This window comes from Mustela nigripes, chromosome 1 (assembly GCF_022355385.1).
Source record: "Mustela nigripes isolate SB6536 chromosome 1, MUSNIG.SB6536, whole genome shotgun sequence".
In the NCBI taxonomy this organism is placed as follows: Eukaryota; Metazoa; Chordata; class Mammalia; order Carnivora; family Mustelidae; genus Mustela; species Mustela nigripes.
In genome coordinates, this window is record NC_081557.1 from 236,231,519 (window position 1) to 236,253,478 (window position 21,960).

At 35.8% G+C, this 21,960-nt stretch overlaps 1 protein-coding gene across 1 annotated transcript in view; it reads left to right on the forward strand.

The window, feature by feature from the left end:
- NSUN7 (NOP2/Sun RNA methyltransferase family member 7) overlaps window positions 1–21,960 on the forward strand; it is a 58,862-nt gene that overhangs the window by 16,355 nt on the left and 20,547 nt on the right. Inside the window, exons 5-10 of the mRNA XM_059382896.1 lie at window positions 2,104–2,256; window positions 2,602–2,785; window positions 4,160–4,370; window positions 9,677–9,820; window positions 13,650–13,751; window positions 18,571–18,688. Coding sequence (XP_059238879.1) covers window positions 2,104–2,256; window positions 2,602–2,785; window positions 4,160–4,370; window positions 9,677–9,820; window positions 13,650–13,751; window positions 18,571–18,688 — 912 coding nt within the window. The remainder of the gene's footprint in view (window positions 1–2,103; window positions 2,257–2,601; window positions 2,786–4,159; window positions 4,371–9,676; window positions 9,821–13,649; window positions 13,752–18,570; window positions 18,689–21,960) is intronic.

Sequence of the window (21,960 nt, forward strand, 5' to 3'; positions counted from 1 at the left end):
TCTGGTAGTGTTCAAATTATAGCGGATGGTGGACTTCTGGATCAATGATCCTGAGGAAAGGCCATTTTTGCTTCCATTTTCATCATCTGTCCATCTTACAGCTATGGAAGAAGTTACTAGTATAGCCACGGAGTAATCCATTTACAGAAGAAATGTGTGCCTGGTTATCCTAATAACATTTGGGATTTGGTCTTTATCCTCAATCTGATACTGCATATTTATACAAAAATCTTTATGACTGTATATATACTTTAAATTACTTTTGTGTGATTGAAAAATATTACAATTCACAGTATGAAATGTTCACTATCTGTAAATTTGGAAAATTATTTCTCTGTGTACTTCTTCCCCCCACATATACAACACATACATTTTTCTAGGCTTCATAACTCTAATTTTTATGTGTAATGATTGAATAACTCAGTTGATAGTCCTTATGGTAAATACCGTCTAGGTATTTGGAATGACTATTTAATCAAAAGTGGTATGCACTCAGAAACATCTCACATGTATGATATAGAAAAGTAACTCATCTCTTTCTATTAATTTTTTTTGATGCACATTAATGTATTATGTAGTTGTTTTTAGTGTCCCTTGCTGTAGTTCTCTGACATTAGGAGATAGCACTACACAAATCTAATTTTATTATAGCCCTAGAAGTCTTTATGTTTGATAACCCTTCCCTCTCCTCCCTCTCTGTTTCTCTCTCTCCTCTCTCTACTGGCCCCCCAATCCCTTCCTTCCTCTAGCTCTCCCTTCCTCATGCAGGCTGCATATTCATACACAAACACATTGTTGGTGAAAAGTTCTCATTCTACTGGGTAAATAATCTTTTTTTTTTTTTTTTTTTGAGAGAGAGAGAGAGAATGAGCAAGTGTGCGCACATGCAAGTGGGGAGCGGAGGGGCAAAGGATGAGTTAGAGAGAGAATCTCAAGCATACTCCGCTCTCAGTGTGGAGTCAGATGTGGGGCTCAAACTCTTGACCCTGAGATCATGACCTGAATCAAAATGAAGAATTGGATGCTTAACTGACTGAGCCACTCAGGAGCCCCTGAGCAAATAAGAATCTTGATCTTACAAGCTTTCTTTTTTTTTTTTCTTTTTTTTTTTTTAAGATTTTTATTTATTTATTTGACAGGCAGAGATCACAAGTAGGTAGAGAGGCAGGCAGAGAGAGGGGAAGAAGCAGGCTCCCTGCTGAGCAGAGAGCCCGACGTGGGGCTCGATCCCAGGACCCTGAGATCATGACCTGAGCCGAAGGCAGAGGCTTTAACACACTGAGCCACCCAGGCACCCCGATCTTATAAGCTTTCTGTAGCAACATACACCACTCTGGCTGCACTTGACTCTTCTCTCCTATCTTTTCCCCATTTCTCATTCAAGGTTATCCTTGAGTTTTATTATTCATTTAGATTCCTACCGTGAAAATTTTGATTATGGGTCCCATATCCTCATTTATTAGCCATTTTCTATGAGATCTAGAGAAATCACTGGATCCTCATGGTAATGCTAATAACCTCTTCTTGGTTTTCTTTTCTGTTATGGGATAATCAGAACTGGTAAGGACTTGATATTGATTCATGAAAGTTCCTTAATCTTACCAAAACTAGACTATTGGCAACTATGATAATAACTAGCCTATAGTGAGTGTCTGCCATGTGCCAAGAATTGTGCTAAGTATTTTGCACACATGATTGGTAATCACCGTATTAATAGCAAGTTAAGTCGACCACATTCTATAGATGAGAAAAGTGGCTGAGTAAAGAGATTCATTAATATACTCGAGGTCACACAGCTAGTAAGTGACAGAAACTGAATTTAACTTCAAGTTTGTCTAACTAAAGTCCACACCTCTTTCACTACATAAAATTTCTTTCAATCGGCAACTGATATAAATATCTGGAGAGACATGTATCTACACAGGGGCAGCAAAAACTAAAGAGAAGAAGCCGCATTATTGGATTTCTATTTTCAAATAATTTATACTATGGAAATGTGAAGCAGAATTACAGAAGTTTGTTAGAATTCTAAATCTAATTTGTGAATTTTTCTAGTGGAAAATTGGTAGTAGTAGTCACCAAGAATGGATTTTCTGTCTCTAGTTTTAAGACGAAATTGGCTGCAGCTTTGGCAAGATGCCGAATCAAACATGATGCCCTTTCAATATACCATATTCTTCCAGAAACTGTTAGAAACCAGGAACTAAGGGCCTCTACTTTGCCACTTTATGCTTGGATAAATACTTGTAAAATCAGGTAAGAGTATTAATCAAATTGTTTATTCACCTTTCACTTTGCTAGCCTTTCAAAATAATGTGATAAGAAATATTATCTTTTTAATGGGTGGGTAGGGCACATCCAGGGGAGTGATCGGGGAGCTGTAGTTAGTTCACAATCTTATCACCAAATTACCAAAGGTAACTACATAAAAATGTTAACTTTTTTGTATTTAATTATCTTTTAACTTATTGTTGGCTGAAATTGTAAGTTCCATTAAATGTAATATATGCAGGGATATTTATATTTATTTTAGGAAAAAGTGCTAGTGTCAAATGCATTTTTAATATATTTTTAATTACAACTTAATTTGCATATTTACAGTCCTGAAGACGTTTATTATAGTTTGAAGAAAAAAGGCTATAACAAAGTCAACTCTGTATTGCATATTGATGAGAAAGTCTTTGCTGTGGACCAACATTGCTATGATGTCTTAATTTTTCCATCTCATCTCAAAAATGATCTTCTAAATATAGATCTTTTCAAAGATTATAAACTTATATTTCAGGTAAATGTTTACTTTCATTGTGGTTCTCAATAATCCTAGTTACTCAAAGAATCCACTTAAAAATAAAACCCAACATTGGGAGAAGGAGAGAAGTGAGTTGGGGGAAACCGGAGGGGGGACAAACCATGAGAGATTGTGAACACTGAGAAACAAAATGAGGGTTTTGGGGGGCCTGGAGGGTCAGGTGAACCTGGTGGTGGGTATTAAGGAGGGCACATATTGCATGAAGCACTGGGTGTGGTGCATAAACAATGAATCTTGGAACACTGAAAAAATAAAATTAAAAAAAAACTCAACAAACTGATTATATTTTTATAGATTATCAAGAAGATTTATAAACCTAATTCTTGGCTATTTTATTGAATAAAATTAATACCCTTACAAACAGTGTTCCTATGTACTTCAGCATCTTTGTCCCATGCGCAGTTATAAAGAACATGTTCTCCTTCATAGACTCTATAGGTGGGGATACTTGCACTGCTGGAAACTGAAAGGCTGTATTTTTCTCTTCCAATGGAGCATTGAAAAAAAAAAAGTGCAATGGTACCTTTTCTACCTTCCGTTTCTGGGAAAGATGCTAGTACCATCCTGAATTTGAAAATGCAACATTTAATACTTTCCCATTACCTCCTTAATATGGTCTTACAGCATTGATTTTTAAGAGGTGTATAATGACTAACAATACAGGAAGAGAATGTGAGGTATAATGGGGTTTCAATAGAATGAAAAATAAATGGTCCAAAAAATTAGGTTTTATTAGTTTTTATGTCCTTAGATTCCAATTCTTGCCTCAGATTTACCTTGGTCCTCTAAGGTTTATTCCTTCACAGCGCTCATATTCTTGGGTAGAATCTCTTGGCCTTAACTTATAGTCATACCGTATTGAGCCCTGAGATCAACTGCAGAAACCCATTTGTCTAGACCCCTTTTATAAGCTTGCCAACCATCTAACTTTTAATATCTATGAGTTAGCAGTGATTTAAATGACAGTATAATGGGAAGAAATAATGGAAGTAACTGATGATTGAGTTTTTCATGAAGGGGTAAGAATGGATGCTGTAGTAGGACATCACTAATGTATTATTAATCACATTTGGGGGATTTTTGACAGTGTCTTAACACTATATGAAAGTGAAATGATAACATTCATAATTTAGGTTAAGCAAAGTTAAGATCTTTGTTTCCATCAGTTATTTTTGTTAATTTTGTCTTCTAACATATATTAAGATGTTTTAAACCCAAATGGATTAGGTATCTCAGGATTTCTACCCAGTACCTTTTTTTTTTTTTTTTTTTTTTTACTTAAGCAAGAAAAAGTCAGTTCATGCTTCTAGTCAAACCATTTGAAATTCTAATCATGTTATTATCTTGTAGGACAAATCTCGAAGTCTTGCTGTCCATTCTGTAAGGGCTTTATTAAATATGGATGATGATATCTTAATGGTTAATACAGGTTCATGGTACACAGTTGCCCATATGTCAGTCTTAACAAATAATAACACCTCAAAAATATTTGTGTGTGGAGTAAAATCACAAGCTAAGGATCCTGACCTGAAGAACCTTTTTACAAAAATGGGATGTAAAAGTATGTATAAATATTTATTTGTTTGGTGATTAAGGTTCTCCAAAATTTTGAAATGTCAAAAATGTTTGAATTTGTTATTTTTTGTATTACAAAAACTCTGTATATACTATGCTTTTCAAATATTCCCTACTTCATATTACACCAGGCACTTCTCATTATTTAACATTGGTTATACAACTGTAGTTTAAATTAATGAATATATTGGCACTTGGTATATTGCTTGGCATTAGCTACCATATAATTTGAAATTCAAACAATAATTAGTTAAAGAAGGTAGTAGAAATTATCATACTTTAATAAATAAGAACACATCTAAATGAGAGCTTGACAGTGTTAATATCTAGGACTAGAGGCTACGTCCCTTAGGCTTCTTATTTTCAAAATCTTCTTCATTGGCTCATGCTGTGACTAAAGATAACATTTTATTAGAGATTCGTTGAGGCTGAAAAACTAAGCAAAACTTTCGACAGGTTCATAGGGAGACAAAAAGTAGAATTCAGAACTTGACCTGGAGAGGTAGACAGGTAAATACCTAGGGTTTCACTTGGAGAGAGAAGTATGCTGGATAGTGATCAGTTGTCTAACAGACTGAAGCCAAATTCCAGTCATCTCATTCCCAGTTGGATTAAGGTGATCTGGGATTATTAGTGCCCAGGTTTAGCTGCCTATCAGAAGCAAAAGTAGGGGCGCCTGGGTGGCTCAGTTGGTTAAAGCCTCTGCCTTCGGCTCAGGTCATGATCCCAGGGTTCTGGGATCGAGCCCCGCATCGGGCTCTTTGCTGAGTGGGGAGTCTGCTTCCTTCTCTCTCTCTGCCTGCCTGCTTCTCTGCCTACTTGTGATTTCTGTCTCTCAAATAAATAAATAAAATCTTTAAAAAAAAAAAAAAAGCAAAAGTAAATTCTCTGGAAGAAAATAACATCATCCTAAATCTCATATTATCTCCTAAATTTTTTCAAATACAATGTCTGGCACTCAATTTAAAAACAACAACAACAACAATAACAAAAGGCAAACAAGAAGAAAAAATAAGACTGATATAAAGAGAAAAATGCTACAATAGGAGCAAACCCACGGATGATCCAGATACTGGAGATATCAGATGTGGACTTTAAAATAACTATGATTAGTATGCTGAAGAGACTAAATGTCAAGTTGTAGAATTTTTGTAGAGAACTGGAAACTATAATTCTTTTAAGTCAAAAGAAAATTCTAGAACTAAAAAATACAGCATGTGAAATTAAGAAGTAAAAAATTTAACAGTAGATTAGACAGAGCTAAAGAAAGAATAAGTGAACTGATAAGCCACAAGAATATATCCAGACTGAAGCAAAGGGAGACAAAAGGATTAGTAATATGGAAAAGATAATAAAACACACATGAGACTCAGTGATCCAGTGCTCTTCCACATGATTAAGAGCACAGAGAGAGAAGAGAAAAATAATTGAGAAGAAACAATATTTGAAATTAAGGCTGGGAATTTTTCAAAAATAGGTGAAATAAGTTAAGCACCATAGATTCAAGAAGCTCCATGAACTCTAGTAAGAATAAACATATAGAAAAATATTAGATACATTATGGCATAACTGCTGAAAATCAAAGACAAAGCAGCCTGGGTGGTAAAATAGATTACCTTTAATGGAACAGCAACAAAACTAAAAACTAACTTTTCAACAGAAATAAAGAAACCAAAAAACTATTAATATCTGCATAGTGTAGAAAGAAACTACCAAGGAGATTTCTAAACTCAGCAGAAATTTCCTTTGAAAAAAGATATCCTTAGAGAAATGAAATCTGAGCTTGTCAACAGCAGACACAATGGAGGATATACTAAGGAATATTTTTTGAGTAGAAGGAATATTTTCTTATACAGAAAGTTACAGATGCTGGAATAAATGAAAAAGGTAAGTAAACTAAATAATTCTAATCTAATGTTTTGTGGGATTATAAATTAAGGTGGGGTTAAAATATATGTTATAAATAATTAAATTACAACAATGGTACATAACTTAGAAGGAAATGGAATTAATGCTTTTTATCATCTTTGTTTTGTCCAAGAAATGGTAAATGTAGTAAACTATTAAGTAGTGGCATGTGTTATACCTGGGGCAGTGAATAAACAAATAATAAAAGGATGTTTAACTAATATCTAGGAGGGGGTGGAAAATAGAATATGGAGTTGGAATACCATATTACCATAGAAAAGGTAAGACAAATAGAAAGCAAGTAGGTAGATTAAACTTTAAAAAATATATATGTAAACACATTACATATGCATGACTAATACTTGAAATAAAAGACAAAGAATGCCAATATTAGATTTTAAAGATCAACTATATGCTGTTTATAAGAGAGACCCTTACATAAAAGGATATTAAAAAAACTTGGAAGCACAAAAAAAGATATACATTATATATGCTAACAAAAGAGCTATTGACAAAGTAGATTTAAGTCAAGAAACGTTACTAGAAATATAGCATGTTCATCAGGAAAATAAAACAGTATGAAAGAAGTATGTACTTAATAATATAATCCCAAATATAACTAAACTATAGATTTCACAGATGATTGTTGCAAGGTTGCTAGATACAAGGTGATATACAAACCAATTTCTGCATACCAATATCAAAAGTTTGAAAACGAGTCAGATACTTTTTACAATAGTATCCAAAACCATACCCATTTAGGAGTACTTCTCATAAAAGATGTGTAAGACCTCCTCATAGAGCTATGGACCATTACTGAAAGACAGAAGACCTAAGTAAAAAAAAAAAAAAAAAAAAAGATCATGTTTATGAACTGAAAGACTCAATGTCATTGAGATGAACTTTCTAAGTTGATCTGTATGGGTTCGGTTCAATCCACATGACACTGCAGAGTACTGACATGTTTTTTTCAGTAAATGGTGCTAGAAAAAGTGAAACCCATCCATACTTTACATACCATCAACACAAATCTAGAATCTCCTGGAATTTATTATAGGAAAAACACTTAATGACTGTGATTGGTAGAGATTTCTTAAACAGGACACACAAAGCACTAACCATAAAGGAAAAGATTGATACGCCAAACTAGAGTAAACTTTTAAAAAATTTAAAACTTCTGTACATGAAGAGAGTGCAAATGCGAACTGTAGAGAGGGAGTATATAAACTGGTGAAGTTTCATCCACAGGGTATAAAGAGTTCTTACAAATTAACAATAAAAAGACAGCCCAGTTGGAAAATGTGCAAGAGACGTGACCAGTCATTTCACAAAACAGGATGTCCAGATGCCAAAAAAACCTAGGTAAAAGTAGTCAATCCCATTACTAATGAGGGAAATGCAATTAAAATCACCACATGTCTACGGAATGATTAAAATTTAAAATATTGGGAGGGTGCTTGGATGGCTCAGTTTGTTAAGCATCTGACTCTTGATCTCAGCTCAGGTCTTGGCTTCAGGGTAGTGAGTTAAAGCCCTGTGTTGGGCTCTACACTGGGCATGGAGCCTACTTTTTTAAAAAAAAGACTGTCAGTACCAGGTACTGGCGAGGTAAAGAGCATTGGTAATACTCAAATACAGCTGGTAGGATTGTAAACTTGTACAAACACTCTAGAAAACTAGCATTAATCACTAAAACTTGAATAGGTACATACCGTGACCCAGCATTTTACTTCTAATCGCCCACCTGAATTTTTACCTAGTTAACAAGAGAGAATAGGAACCATTAGGTAACCACGCAGTAGAGGAAAGGAAGTTTCTCCTTTTAGAAGTCTTCCAACTAATAAGTGATAAAAGGATGACAGACCTGAAATGTGACTATTTTGCAACCCCTTTGCTAGTGCTGAAAAGACAACTTAATGGGTGAATATGATGTGACTTGTGAAGTAGTTTTGTCCCCTTTCTGTCCTCCCCCCCCCAAAAAAGGGAAGAAAGAAAGAAAGAAAAAATGGAATCTAATTAAGCTTCTAGAGATCCAGCTACTAAGTCATAGGAAGCACAGAAGACAGGAACATGTTAAAAGTACACTCTAGGGAAGCAATTAGCGAAATCCAGACTACGGAAAACTCTTCGTAGTACTAATAACCATGTTTCATTAGGAAATAAATTGTAAGAAAAAACGGAAAGGGAACCTATCAAAAAGAAATTTAAAATAAGGCTTAGCAGCTAATTACAATGTATGTATCTTATTAAAATCCAGATTCAAACAAACTGTAAAAAATTTTTGACATGTGTGAGACTATTGGGAAATTTAACACATAATTAGATGCTTTTATTATTCAATGATAATAAGGAATTATTATTTTTTAATTTGTGTGGTTGTATTTTTAAAGGAGTTCTTATCTTTTAGAGATATATGGTGAAATATTTATAGATTCAAATCATGTGGGTGGGTGGAAGTGGGTACAGATCTAGATGAGACAGAAGTGGGCAGGAATGGTTCACTGTTGCATCTCCATGGTGTGTACTTGAGACTTTATTATAGTTTTTTGTCTGTTTTAATTTTTCTGACAGAAACTTAAAAACAACAACAATTTCAAAACAGACAGAATAGGAAGACAAACACGGTGATCAGACAAGAGAAAGGGGTTGGGTGAGCAGTTTCAGGGGTGACTCCTCAGCAGGGGAGGGGAGGGGGAGCCATTGCAGAAGTGGACGGGTGGCCTAAAGATAGGGACACAGACCACTATACTCTGAGGGAGGGCAGACTTTCTTAAACCAAATTCCCAAGTCCTTAAGGGACTTTAGACTCCCTCATAAATGCTGCTGACACTCATTTTTCACTGGAGAAGATAACATATAAATGGAGATTACAAATGGCAAAGGGAAATAACCAATACTGAGCATTTACTATGTACCAGGCCCATACTAAACTGCTTTATCTCAGTCTTCACCACACTCAGATGAAGCAGGCATTATTATCCCGTTTTATGAATATAAGGAAATGGAGATTCAGAGAGATTAAGTCACACAGTTAGTAAACAGTGGAGTTGGGAGTCACACTTGGGTATTTCTGCCCCCAAAGCCCATTTCCCTCCACCACATCACACTATTTTGAAAGAGCCTGAAGTCCACAATGAAAAATGAAATGACATTTTATGTAGAAGGTATTTAAATCTCAAAATTGTTCCCTCAAGTGAAGGAGAAAGAGAACTCATGTTTTAACTTTAGGAAGTTATCAGAGAACAATAGCTCTCTTTTCTATGTTAAGATGGTTTTTTTGTGATGTTGAGGATTTAAAAATGAATAATAAATCAATCTAGTTACATACTGTATTAAGATTTTTAATTAATGTTTTTACATTAATTTTTGGTTTTTTCCTCCAAGATATTGAAATACTTCATGAGACATTTCTTAACATTGAATCAAAGGATCATAGATTACAGAAAGTTAAAGTGATTCTGCTGCTACCTCGTTGTTCAGGACTGGGTGTTAGTAATCCAGTGGAATTTATACTAAATGAACATGAAGGTACTTGAAAATTTTTTAATTTATAAATTATTGAAACTTGTTGATAATTTCAAAAATAAAGTTATTTAAAATCATTAAAAGGACACATTAAATATATCTGATTAACGAATAGCTATCATGTATAGAGCACTTACAATGTATAAAGTACTTTACAGGCCTACCTGAGTAGGCCTAAGTCTACCTAAGTAGATCAGTCGGTTAAGTGGCTGATTTTTTATTTTGGCTCAGGTCATGATCTCAGGGTCCTGGGATGGAGCCCTGCGTTGGGCTCTGCACTAGGGACGTAGTCTGCTTCTTTCCTTCTCTCTTTCCCTCTGCTCCTCCCCCTGCTTGCACTCTCTCTCTCTCAAATAAATAAATATTTTTAAAAATACAGTACTTTACATTAATTGTCTCAGTTAATCCTTATAGTAATCCTTTGTGATATGCACAAGGGGAATATTAAAAATATCTAATAATTGGAATGATGTAGGCCATCAGAACAGATGTTGGCCACTATGCTATTCTGGTATACACCAGAACTCAAGATAAAGGCATTAAAATTTATCAGCATTTTAGATTAAAAAACTGACACTCATAAAGCTTAATTCATTTGTATAAGGTCACAGGTTCTAGTTAGTAAAAGAGCTAGAATTCAAATGTAGATCAGCCAGACCCTACAGACTGTTCTAAAATGGCCCTAATTAAATCATTATCACATTATTTCAAACTCAAGACTTCTTTAACCCCCAGTATGTATGTTTTATGATATGACTACCTCAGATTAAATATTAATTCTAGCAATATTTTATTTGCTTATTTAATAAATCATAAAATATTATTTAACACTGCCATTTATTGAGCACTTGTATATAAGACAGTGAACCAAGCATTTTGTTTTGACTATTTTATCAAGTCCTCACAAGAACTCTGTGAATCAGTTATAGTAGTCCCCCATTATCTATGAAAATTCATTCCAAGACCCCCAGTAGAAGCCTAAAACCATATGCAGTACAGGACCCTATATGTACTGTGTTTTTCCCCATACCTTTGCACCAATGATAAAGTTCAATTTATAAATCGGGCACAGTAAGAGATGAATAATTATAAAATGGAGCAAGTATAACAATATTCTGAATAAAAGTCATAGAAATATGGTTTCTCTTTCAAAATATCTTCTTGTACTGGACTCACCTTTCTTGGCGTGATGAGATGCCAAAATGTCCATGTGACGCGACGAAGCGAGCTGAGTGATGTCAGCACCGTGACGTAGCGTTAGGTTACCACTGACCTTCCGCAGATTCGGAGAACAAGGATCCTCTGCTTCCGGGACCGAGGCTGGCCTTCAGTAACTGAAACGGCGGAAAAGAAAGTCACAGATCCTGAACTCTGGTTTTCTACATTTTATGAGTCCGGACTCTGAGGCTCACAGGTTGAAGCTCCCCGGAGTCACTCAACTAGTGTCAGAGCCCAGATCCGAACACACCAGCTCTGACTCCGAGGCTGACACTGGGAGCCACTTTCTTAATCCGAGTATATTTGCTGTGCATTAACTGAAACGGATCCTTACTCTAATCCGTTCACACTGAAAGCTCTGGTTAGATAAGATTGCCTGGAATGTTAGATAACGAAGACGTTTCACCAACATTCAGCGTCGAGTGAGCACCTATTTTCTGTTTCTCCAAGGACAGAATAAAAAATGAGAAAACTGCAGGGACAGAAACTAATATTTATTGCACACAACTATGTGCCAGTCAATATTCTAGGTGTTACGCATGCGCTATCACTTAATATCTACAATCACTTTTTGAGAATAGTGTTCTTTGATTATCTCTATTTTGTAGGGGGAGGGGGCAAGACACAGAGAAATCTCACAAGCTGCCTAAGGTCACGTAGCTAGTCAACAGAGAAGCTGGGGTTAAATTCAGATGAGTTAGCGCATTCCGCGATACTGCACCATGTGGAACTGGGCTTACACTGTTGTGCATGGAATTTTGACATGTTATGGAAACTTTCTTCCCAGCGACAGTAAAACAGAAGAATAACCAACTCAGATGGGAGAATGGTGACCTGAGACTCTCCCTACATTAACTGAGAAATAAATAAGAATTAGCGGACACTGGAGAAGGAGGGGAAGAAACAGTTGTACCTATAATAAACCTCGCAGTCAAGAGATCTAGAGCTTCCAACTGAGAGACTGTAGCCTTACACTGGGCGGTCTTGAACTGGGAATGCCGGGGGTGGGGTGGGGGCTGGTAAACTAACCACAGGTAAAAAGAAACTAAAGGCTGGTTGGAGCTGGGAGAGTGGGCTGGGAAAGCCCAAAGGGACCACCAGTGATGGAAAAGCAGAAAGTAAAAAGTTTCCTAAGTTTTAGCAATGTTCTGAAAACTTTGATCAAGAGACAACAGGATAAGCCAAGAAGCTGCCTTCCACAAACCTGGGAAAAAAGGAGGTTTCCTCTGAGGAGGTAATACAGAGCTGCTGACCTAGTGCCCAAGGTAGAAATATTAGTAATAAACCTAGTGAGGATGAACCCAAAAGACTTAGATATGAGGTACAAGGGAGAAATTGTGTATTAGTTTGAAAGACATTTTAACATGAAAAGATATTTGAACCATTGGGGAGTATATGAAATTGTTCTTTGCTAACAACTTGGAATTACATTAAAATGGGGTGAAAGAGGTAAATTGATATGGTTTTAGAGTACAATGTGTAAATGGTCCTCTAAGAAGTGGTGAATGGAGATAGAAAAATGTGAAGTATAAAGCTAAATTGGGAAGAAATGGAGTTTAATTAACCTTTAGTGATAGTGCTGGAAAGGAGAACAGCCAATTATGGCATAAATAATTGATTCTCACTCCAGGGAGTTACTGAGAGGCAGAATAAACAGAAATTAGAGGTTTGGACTCCCTGGTCAGATTTCTGAGAATCATGGTTCTACAGAACTATGGTTCTGTAGAATGACTACATTCTGTAGAATGAATTCTGAACTACAGAATACATGGTTCTACAGTAGAATCATGGTTCTACACCTAGTAGTTATGTGACCTTAAATAAGTGGTTTAATAGATGTTTGAACAGTTTTCTTCATGTTTAAAGGGGTAATAAAGGGGGTGGTAGGGGCACCTGGGTGACTCAGTCCACGAAGGGAATCTGCTTCTCCCTCTCTCCCTCTGGCCCTTTTCCCCCACCACCCTAGCTCGTCCTCATGCCCTCTCGCTCTCAGTCTCTTTCAAATAAATAAGTAAAAAGTATTTTTAAAAAGGGGGTGGTGATAAAATAATGTATATAAAACAGTATTCAATATATCTTAGTTAATATCAAGGAACTCAGTTTAAAATTTTTCCTAAAGTTTTCTTTAAGAGTTTCTTGACTTCTTTCTTATTCTATGAAGACATATATTCACTTCTCTTAATTTTTTTCTTCCAAAATTTCTTTGCTAAGTTAATGTTGTTAACTGTATCCTTTTGTGTTTTTTCCTACTCAAATCTAACTATATAGCTCATCACCTTTCTGCCCTGGAAATAAATCTCTTTTCTTTTCCTCTATTAGTTTCCAGAATTACAGCATTCTCTCTGTTGTACCTAAATGACTTAGTTGGCTAGTAGGATGACTGTCTCATAAGAACTTGGAGAAGAAAAACAATATTAAAACTAAGCAAAATTACCTTTATTTAGCTTTTTAATTTTAACTCAGCATGTTTATAATACTATTTATGTAGTTTTAATAAATACTTTCCATGAAAACTCTAATAGGAAAAATGATTTAAAAATTAAACTATGTGTTTATAGCAATATATGAACAGCACCCAATAGTGATGTATTTTAAAAAATTTATTTGCTTTTAGATACAGGTTTACTTAAAGATTTCTCTCAAGGAGGCACATCAGAAGATAAACTTCACATTCTTGCTCAACAGCAATACGAACAGCTCACACATGCAATGAAATGTAAGTTCATCATCAGTGCAATCTTAAAATATGTTGTAAATCTTAGAAACATTAATACTTCATTTATCTATTACAGTCGGACAATGAGTTGTGAATCCCACGTAAATTTTCCAAAATTAGTGCCTTCTAATACCAGAATATTTATTTTTACTCAATTTCAGTCTGTCTTTTATTTATTTTTTTTAAGAATTTATTTATTTGACAGAGATCACAAGTAGGCAGAGAGGCAGGCAGAGAAAGAGGAGGAAGTAGGCTCCCTGCCAGGCAGAGGGCCCGATGTGGGGCTCGATCCCAGGGCCCTGGGATCATGACTTGAGCTGAAGGCAGAGGCTTTAACCCACTGAGCCACCCAGGCACCCCTCAGTCTGCCTTTTATAAAAATAGGTTCTGTGCTATCATTTGTAGCATAGGTTAGCAAGCATAATAAACAGTTTCTTCATGCTGCAGTAAAATAATTACATAACATCCATTATGGAACCATTTTGTTTTCTTTGGCTTCTTACTTGATGTGATTTTTCTGTTGTCATTGTGCCTGCCCATAATAACTATTCTACCATCCAAATTTTAATCAAACTCTTACATCGCTTAGTACTAAACAGAGAATAGAGAAATGCAATTACAAACAAAGCCTAGATTTCTTGATTTGAATTCTGAGTAACTAAGGTCTTTATATATATATGAATATCTATGAAATAAATTGGTTGGAAGATTAGAAGGTTGGTAAATAATTTTTTGATGCTTTCTCTAATTACTTTATTTAAAATTACAGTATCATCTCCTGAAACTATCCTCCATCCATACTTTTTCTCTACAGCACTTATCACCTCCTAAAGATACTATCTGATTTAACTATTTGTGTCTTATCATGTCAATAAAGCATGGAAAAGCAGCTCCCCAGGGGCAGCGATTTTTGTCTGTGTATCTTGGATGCCTAGAATAGTGCTTAACATGGAGTAGGTGCTTGATAATGTGTGAATAAATGAGTGAGTGCCAGTAGTAGTCTTATCTCATTTTACAGAAGAAGAATCTGAGAGTTTAACTAAATTTTCCAGGTTCATACAGCAGTTAAGTAAAGAATTGGAATCCATACCGAGTATGGATATAGAGTCCTTTAAACTAGTTCTGTGATATGGTTTGTGGGAAAAAGCCAGGAGGATCAAGCTCATGGTGCTATGCAGTGTTGCTTGTCTGTAACTGGCTTGGTCACATTGCTTGAGCTTCCAGTTTCCAGATAGATCGATGAAACCAGCAGCCTGTTCTTTGAAAACAATAAAATCGATAAACCCCTACTCAGACTTATCAAAAAGAAGGAAGAAAGGACCCAAATAAATAAAATCACAAATGAGAGAGGAGAAATAAAAACCAACACCACAGAAATACAGTTGTAAGAGAATGTTATGAAAAACGTGATACCAACATATTGGACAACCTAGAAGAAATGGATAAATTCCTAGAAACATATAAACTGCCAAAACTGAAACAGGAAGAAATAGAAAACTTGAACAGACTGATAACCAGCAAAGAAATGGAATCAGTAATCAAAAACCTCCCAACAGGGGTGCCTAGGTGGCTCAGTTAGTTAAGCATCTGACTCTTGATTTTTGACTCAGGTCATGATCTCAGTGTCCTGGGACTGAGCACTCATCAGGCTCTGTGCTCAGTGGAAAGGCTGCTTAAAAATTCTCTCCTTCTTCCTTTGCCTCCCTACACACACACACACACACACACACATACACACTCTCTCTCTCTCTCTCCCTCTCTCTCTCTCTCTCTCAAATAAATAAAAAAAAAGTCTTTAAAAAACAAAACTAAACAAAAAACTCTCCCAGCAAACAAAAGCCCAGAGCAAGATGGCCTCCCAAGAAATTCTACCAAACATTAAAGATTAATACCTATTCTCCAACTATTACAAAAAATAGAAATGGAAAGAAGACTTTCAAACTCTTTCTACAAGGCTGTATTACCTTAATTCCAAAAACAGACAAAGGATGAACATGGATGCAAAATTCTCAATAAAATATTAGCAAGCCAAACCCAACAATACATTAGAAGCATTATTCACGATCAAGTGAGATTTATTACTGGGTTGCAAGTGTGGTTCAACATCAGTAAATCAATCAACATGATATACCACATTAATAAAAGAAACAATAAGAACCACATGATCCTCTCAATAGATGCAAAAAAAGGATTTGACAAAATACAACATGCATTCATGATTAAAAAACCTCAATAGAGTAGGGATAGAGGGAACATAACCTCAACATAATAAAAGCGATATCTATCGAGTCTTACATTAGGCTCCCTGCTCAGCAGGGAGTCTGCTTCTCCCTCTCTCTCTCTGCCTGCCACACTGTCTGCTTGTGCTCGCTCTCTCTCTCTCTCTCTGACAAATAAATAAAATCTTAAAAAAAAAAAAAAGGCCATATATGAAAAACCCATAGCTAATATCATCCTTAGTGGGGGAAAAAATGAGAACTTTTCCTTTACAGTCAGTAACAAGACAGGGATGCCCAACCTCACTGCTGTTACTTAACATAATACTGGAATTCCTAGCCTAGCAATTGGGATAACCAAAAAAATAAAAGGCACCCAAATTGGCAAGAAAAATGTCAAACTTTCACTATTTGCAGGTCACATGATACTCTATTTGGATAACACAAAAGACTCCACTAAAAAATTACTAGAACCAGTAACACAAATTCAGTAAAGTCACAGGATACAAAATCAACGGACAGAAATGTGTTGCATTTCTGTACACCAATAATGAAGCAGCAAAAAGAGAAATCAAGGAATTTATATCATATACAACTGTACCAAAAATCATAAGACACATAGGAATAAAACAACCAAAGAGGTGAAAGACCTGTTCTCTGAAAACTGTAAAACACTGGAGAATGAAATTGAAAATGATACAAAGAAGTGGAAAAACATTCCATGTTCATAGATCAGGAGAACAAATATTGTTTAAATGTTGCACTATGCAAAGCAATCTACACATTTAATGCAATTCCTATCAAGATACCACCATCACTTTTCATAGAATTACAACAAATAATCCTAAAACTGTACAGAACCACAAAAGACCCCAAATAACCAAAGCAATCTTAAAAAAGCAAAACAAAGCTGGAGGCATCACAATTCTGGACTTCAAGTTATACTACAAAGTATGTTATTGGCACAGAAACGGACACATAGATCCATGGAACAGCATGGAAAACCCCAAAATGGACCCAGAACTAATCTTCAACAAAGCGGGAAAGAATATCCAATGGGAAAAAGACAGTCTCTCTTCAACAAATGGTGTTGGGAAAACTGGACAGCAACATGCAAAAGAATGAAACTGGACCACTTTCTCGTGCCATACACAAAAATAAATTCAAAATGGGTGAAAGACCTAAATATGAGATAAGAAACAATCAAAATCCTAGATGAGAACACAGGCAGTAACCTCTTTTACATTAGACATAGCAACTTCTTACTAGATAGGGCCCTTGAGTCAAGGGAAATAAAAGCAAAAATAAACTTTTGGGATTTCATCAAGATAAAAATCTTCTGTCCAGTGAAGTAAACAACCAAAAAAACTAAAAGGCAACCTCTGGAATGGGAGAAGATATTTACAAATATCCAATAAATGGTTAGTATCCAAAATCTGTAAAGAACTTGTCAAACTCAACACCCCAAACCAAATAATCCAGTTAAGAAATGGCAGAAGACATGAATAACATTTTTCCAAAGAAGACATCCAAAAGGCCAACAGACACATGAAAAGATTCTCAACATCACTCATCAGCAGGGAAATGCAAATCAAAAGTACAATGAGGTATCACCTCACACCTGTCAGAATGGCTAAAATTAACAACACAAAAACAACAGATATTGGCAAGGATGCTGAGAAAGGGGAACCCTCTTAACTGTTGGTGGGAATGCAAACTGGTGCAGTCATTCTGGAAGACAGTACAAAGGCTCCTCGAAAAGTCAAAAACAGAACTACCCTATGATCCAGCAATTGTACTACTAGGTATTTACCCAAAGGATAGAAAAATACTGATATGAAGAGACACATGCATGCCAGTGTTCATAGTGTTCATCCCAGCATCATCAACAATAGCCAAATTATGGAAAGAGCCCTAATGTGAATTGACAGATGAATGGATAAAGACGATGGGGTGTGTATACACAATGGAATATTGCTCAGCCACAAAAAGGAATGAAATCTTGCCATTTGCAACAATGTGGATGGAGCTAGAGAGTATTATGCTAAGTGAAGTCATTCAAAGCAAGACAAATTCCATATGATTTCACTTATACATAGGGTTTAAGTAAGACACAGAACAGATGAACACAGGAGAGAAAAAAAAGAGGCAAACCAGAAAGTGGACTCTTTTAACTATAGAGAACAAACTGAGGGTTTCTAGAGGGCAGGTAAATGGCGGGGTGGATTAAATGGGTGATGGGGATTAAGGAGGGCACTTACTGTGATGAGTACTGGGTATTGGATGTAAGTGACGAATCACTAATTTCTACACAGGAAACTAATATCACACTGTATGTTAACGAACTAGAATTTAAATTAAAATTTGAAAAAAAGAAAAAAAAGAATTTTCAGTTTCTATACAATCCAATTAGACTTCCTTTACTTCTCAGTCACAGTCTTACATTACTAATCTGTGCTTTAAAGGGGAGTCATGCAAGCGTTTATGGAAATCATTCCCATTACAGCCATGTGGTATTAGTATCAAGTAGATGTTTGGAAACATAAATCTGTTTAGAATTGTTAATGGGGCCATTATTATTATTAATTACACCTCCTTTATAGTTACTAAGGCTCAAGCAGTCATTTATTGCACATGTTCAGTCTACCCAGAAGAAAATGAAGCTGTCGTGAAGAAAGCACTAGAATTTCAAGACCTTGGGATTAAAGTACAGCCTTACAGGTAAGAAAAGAAAGGATCACTTGGAACTCAATCAGATATTGCTGAGAGTAAATGGTTGTGATTTTCTAAGTTATATAAAGACATTCCACGTCCTTTTTGTTACACTTTAACATGACCAAATAACCCAACTTCTTACGACTATAATGCAGATTCTGTGGAACCTTTGCCAATGGCTGGGCATGAGTATTCCCTTGTAGTACTAACAGTTCTTTCTGTTGTTGTTATCGTTAGTCAAGCTAAAGGCATTTTGGCTTTGAGGTGGTTGGTTTTTGGATAAATTAGATCTAAATTTTATATCTTGAGTTTTATATACATTTATACCTCAGTAAAGTATAAGAAAAATAAGTGTATAAAATAACCTTAGGAAGGAGAGAGAAAATTATTTATTGCATGTTTATTATCTGAAAACACATTTCTTAGCCTCTTGTAGCCTTTGTCCCTCAAAAGGATTGAGGTAAAAATAGCCTAAATAATTCAAGTAACTTCTGGGTACAATGCTGCAGTAAAATATGGATAGAGGGCAGAGTGAGAATATTCCACTCTGAACTGGAATTCAGAATATTCCATCTGAACTGGAATTCAGATGACGTTCATCTGAACTGAACGTCAAAATAAGGAGTGGATCTAAAAATACATGGCCCCAATTAGTTCTTCAAGACTGTACAGTAGGTATTTTAAAACATCTCTTCTATTTTTTACTTACTTCTCATGTTCTGAATTTTCCCATAATTCTTACAGAAGTTCCTTAATATGCATATGGTTTGCTCCCTCCTTTTGATGTGATGTTTTTTCCTTTGCCATTCACAAGTGGATATGTTAATTACACTTGTATTTCCCTTCTTCTTACTTGACTTGACTTCCTAATTAAGTAGCTCCCGTTGGTGGCCAATGGCCAATCTCCTGTTCTAAGAGCTTCTCAGCACAGCATTAGCTAAATCACCATCTAGTGGCAAAGAGAATTATTGCGGGTATATAACCAAATTCATCAACATGAATGATTTGACTTGTCTTCTCAGGGATGTTTCCTAAGATTGTAATGTGGCAAAAATGGAGAAACATTTTATTTCATTAGATTTTATTTCACGTAAGCCATGGTAAATGATTAATCCATAGTATGGTATAAAAGACACAAGTAATATTAAAAGACATGAAGACAGAATAATGTGGGATTTGGTCTAAAATTGGAGAGTATATTTTTTCAAGAGGTTTAACTACTTGCAAAGGATGCTGTTGAAAGAACTTATGAATTGATTAGGGAAGCCCAGTGTCTGGCTTTTAAGAATCATTTCTTAATTCCCCAAATAGTAGGATTTACATTTGAAAGCAATATTATATGCCATCCAATCTATTCACCTATCTGGTGTTTAAATTTCCTTCTGATATTCCAAAAACAGCTCCGTTTTGGACTTTAGCCATCATGGTACTTACCTTAGGTTTACGCTGCCTTTTCTTCCTTGTTCTATACTGTAAAAACTTCAAACATTACAGAAATACTAACTTTTAAAAAAATGAATTTTTCCATGTTCCCATATTCCCTACCTCAGTGGGTCTTGGTGAGGATTGAATGTATTAACATATGAACATCACGTGACACCCAACTGTTCAATGAATGTTCATTGTTATGGTTATTGCTATTGATCTGTAAGCTGTCTGCCTGTGTTCTTTACCACTTTTTGAACTGCATTATTCATCTTTTCCTTTTTCTATGTCTCATTGTTTATTAGGGATATTAGCTGTTTTCATAAGAATAACAAATATTTTCTAGATTGTTCATGTTTTAAATATTTAAAAACTTTTAATTCCAGTATCATAAACATACGGTGCTATATTAGTTTCGGGTGTGCAATAGAGTGATTCAACGGCTCTACCCATTCTCAGTGCTCCTCATGATAAGGGTACTCTTAACCCCTTTCACCTTTTCCCTCACCCCCCACCACCTCCCCTCTAATAACCGCCAGTTTGTTCTCTATAGTTAAGAGTCTGTTTCTTGGCTTGCCTCTCTCTCTTTTTCCCTTTGCTTGTTTGTCTTGTTTCTTAAACTCCACATATAAGATTCATACCGTATTTGTCTTTCACTGACTTACTTCATTTGGCATTATACTCGCTAGCTCTATCCATTCATTGCAAATGGCCAGATTTCAGTCTTTTTAAGGCCAAGTAATATTCCTGTGTGTGTGTGTGTGTGTGTGTGTGTGTACCACAGCAAGGGACAATTGCATTGTTTCCATACCTTGGCTATTATAAATAGTGCTGCTATAAAAAGACGGGTATATGTACCTCTTGGAATTAGTGTTTTTGTATTATTTGGGTAGTGCAATTGCTGGATCCTAGGAAAGTTCTATTTGTAGCTTTTTAAAATTATTTAATTATTTTTTATTTTTTATAAACATATATTTTTAACCCCAGGGGTACAGGTCTGTGAATCACTAGGTTTACACACTTCACAGCACTCACCAAAGCACATACCCTCCCCAATGTCCATAATCCCACCCCCTTCTCCCAACCCCCCTCCCCCCAGCAACCCTCAGTTTGTTTTGTGAGATTAAGAGTCACTTATGGTTTGTCTCCCTCCCAATCCCATCTTGTTTCATTTATTCTTCTCCTACCCCCTTAAGCCCCCATGTTGCATCAACACTTCCTCATATCAGGGAGATCATATGATAGTTGTCTTTCTCCGCTTGACTTATTTCGCTAAGCATGATACGCTCTAGTTCCATCCACATTGTCGCAAATGGCAAGATTTCATTTCTTTTGATGGCTGCATAGTATTCCATCGTGTATATATACCACTTCTGCTTTATCCATTCATCTGTTGATGGACATCTAGGTTCTTTCCATAGTTGGGCTATTGTGGACATTGCTGCTATAAACATTCGTGTGCATGTGCCCCTTCGGATCACTACATTTGTATCTTTAGGGTAAATACCCAGTAGTGCTATTGCTGGGTCATAGGGTAGTTCTATTTTCAACATTTTGAAGAACCTCCATGTTGTTTTCCAGAGAAGTTGCACCAGCTTGCATTCCCACCAACAGTGTAGGAGGATTCCCCTTTCTCCGCATCCTTGCCAGCATCTGTCATTTTCTGACTTGTTAATTTTAGCCATTCTGACTGGTGTGAGGTGATACCTCATTGTGGTTTTGATTTGTATTTCCCTGATGCCGAGTGATATGGAGCACTTTTTCATGTGTCTGTTGTCCATCTGGATGTCTTTGCAGAAATGTCTGTTCATGTCCTCTGCCCATTTCTTGATTGGATTATTTGTTCTTTGGGT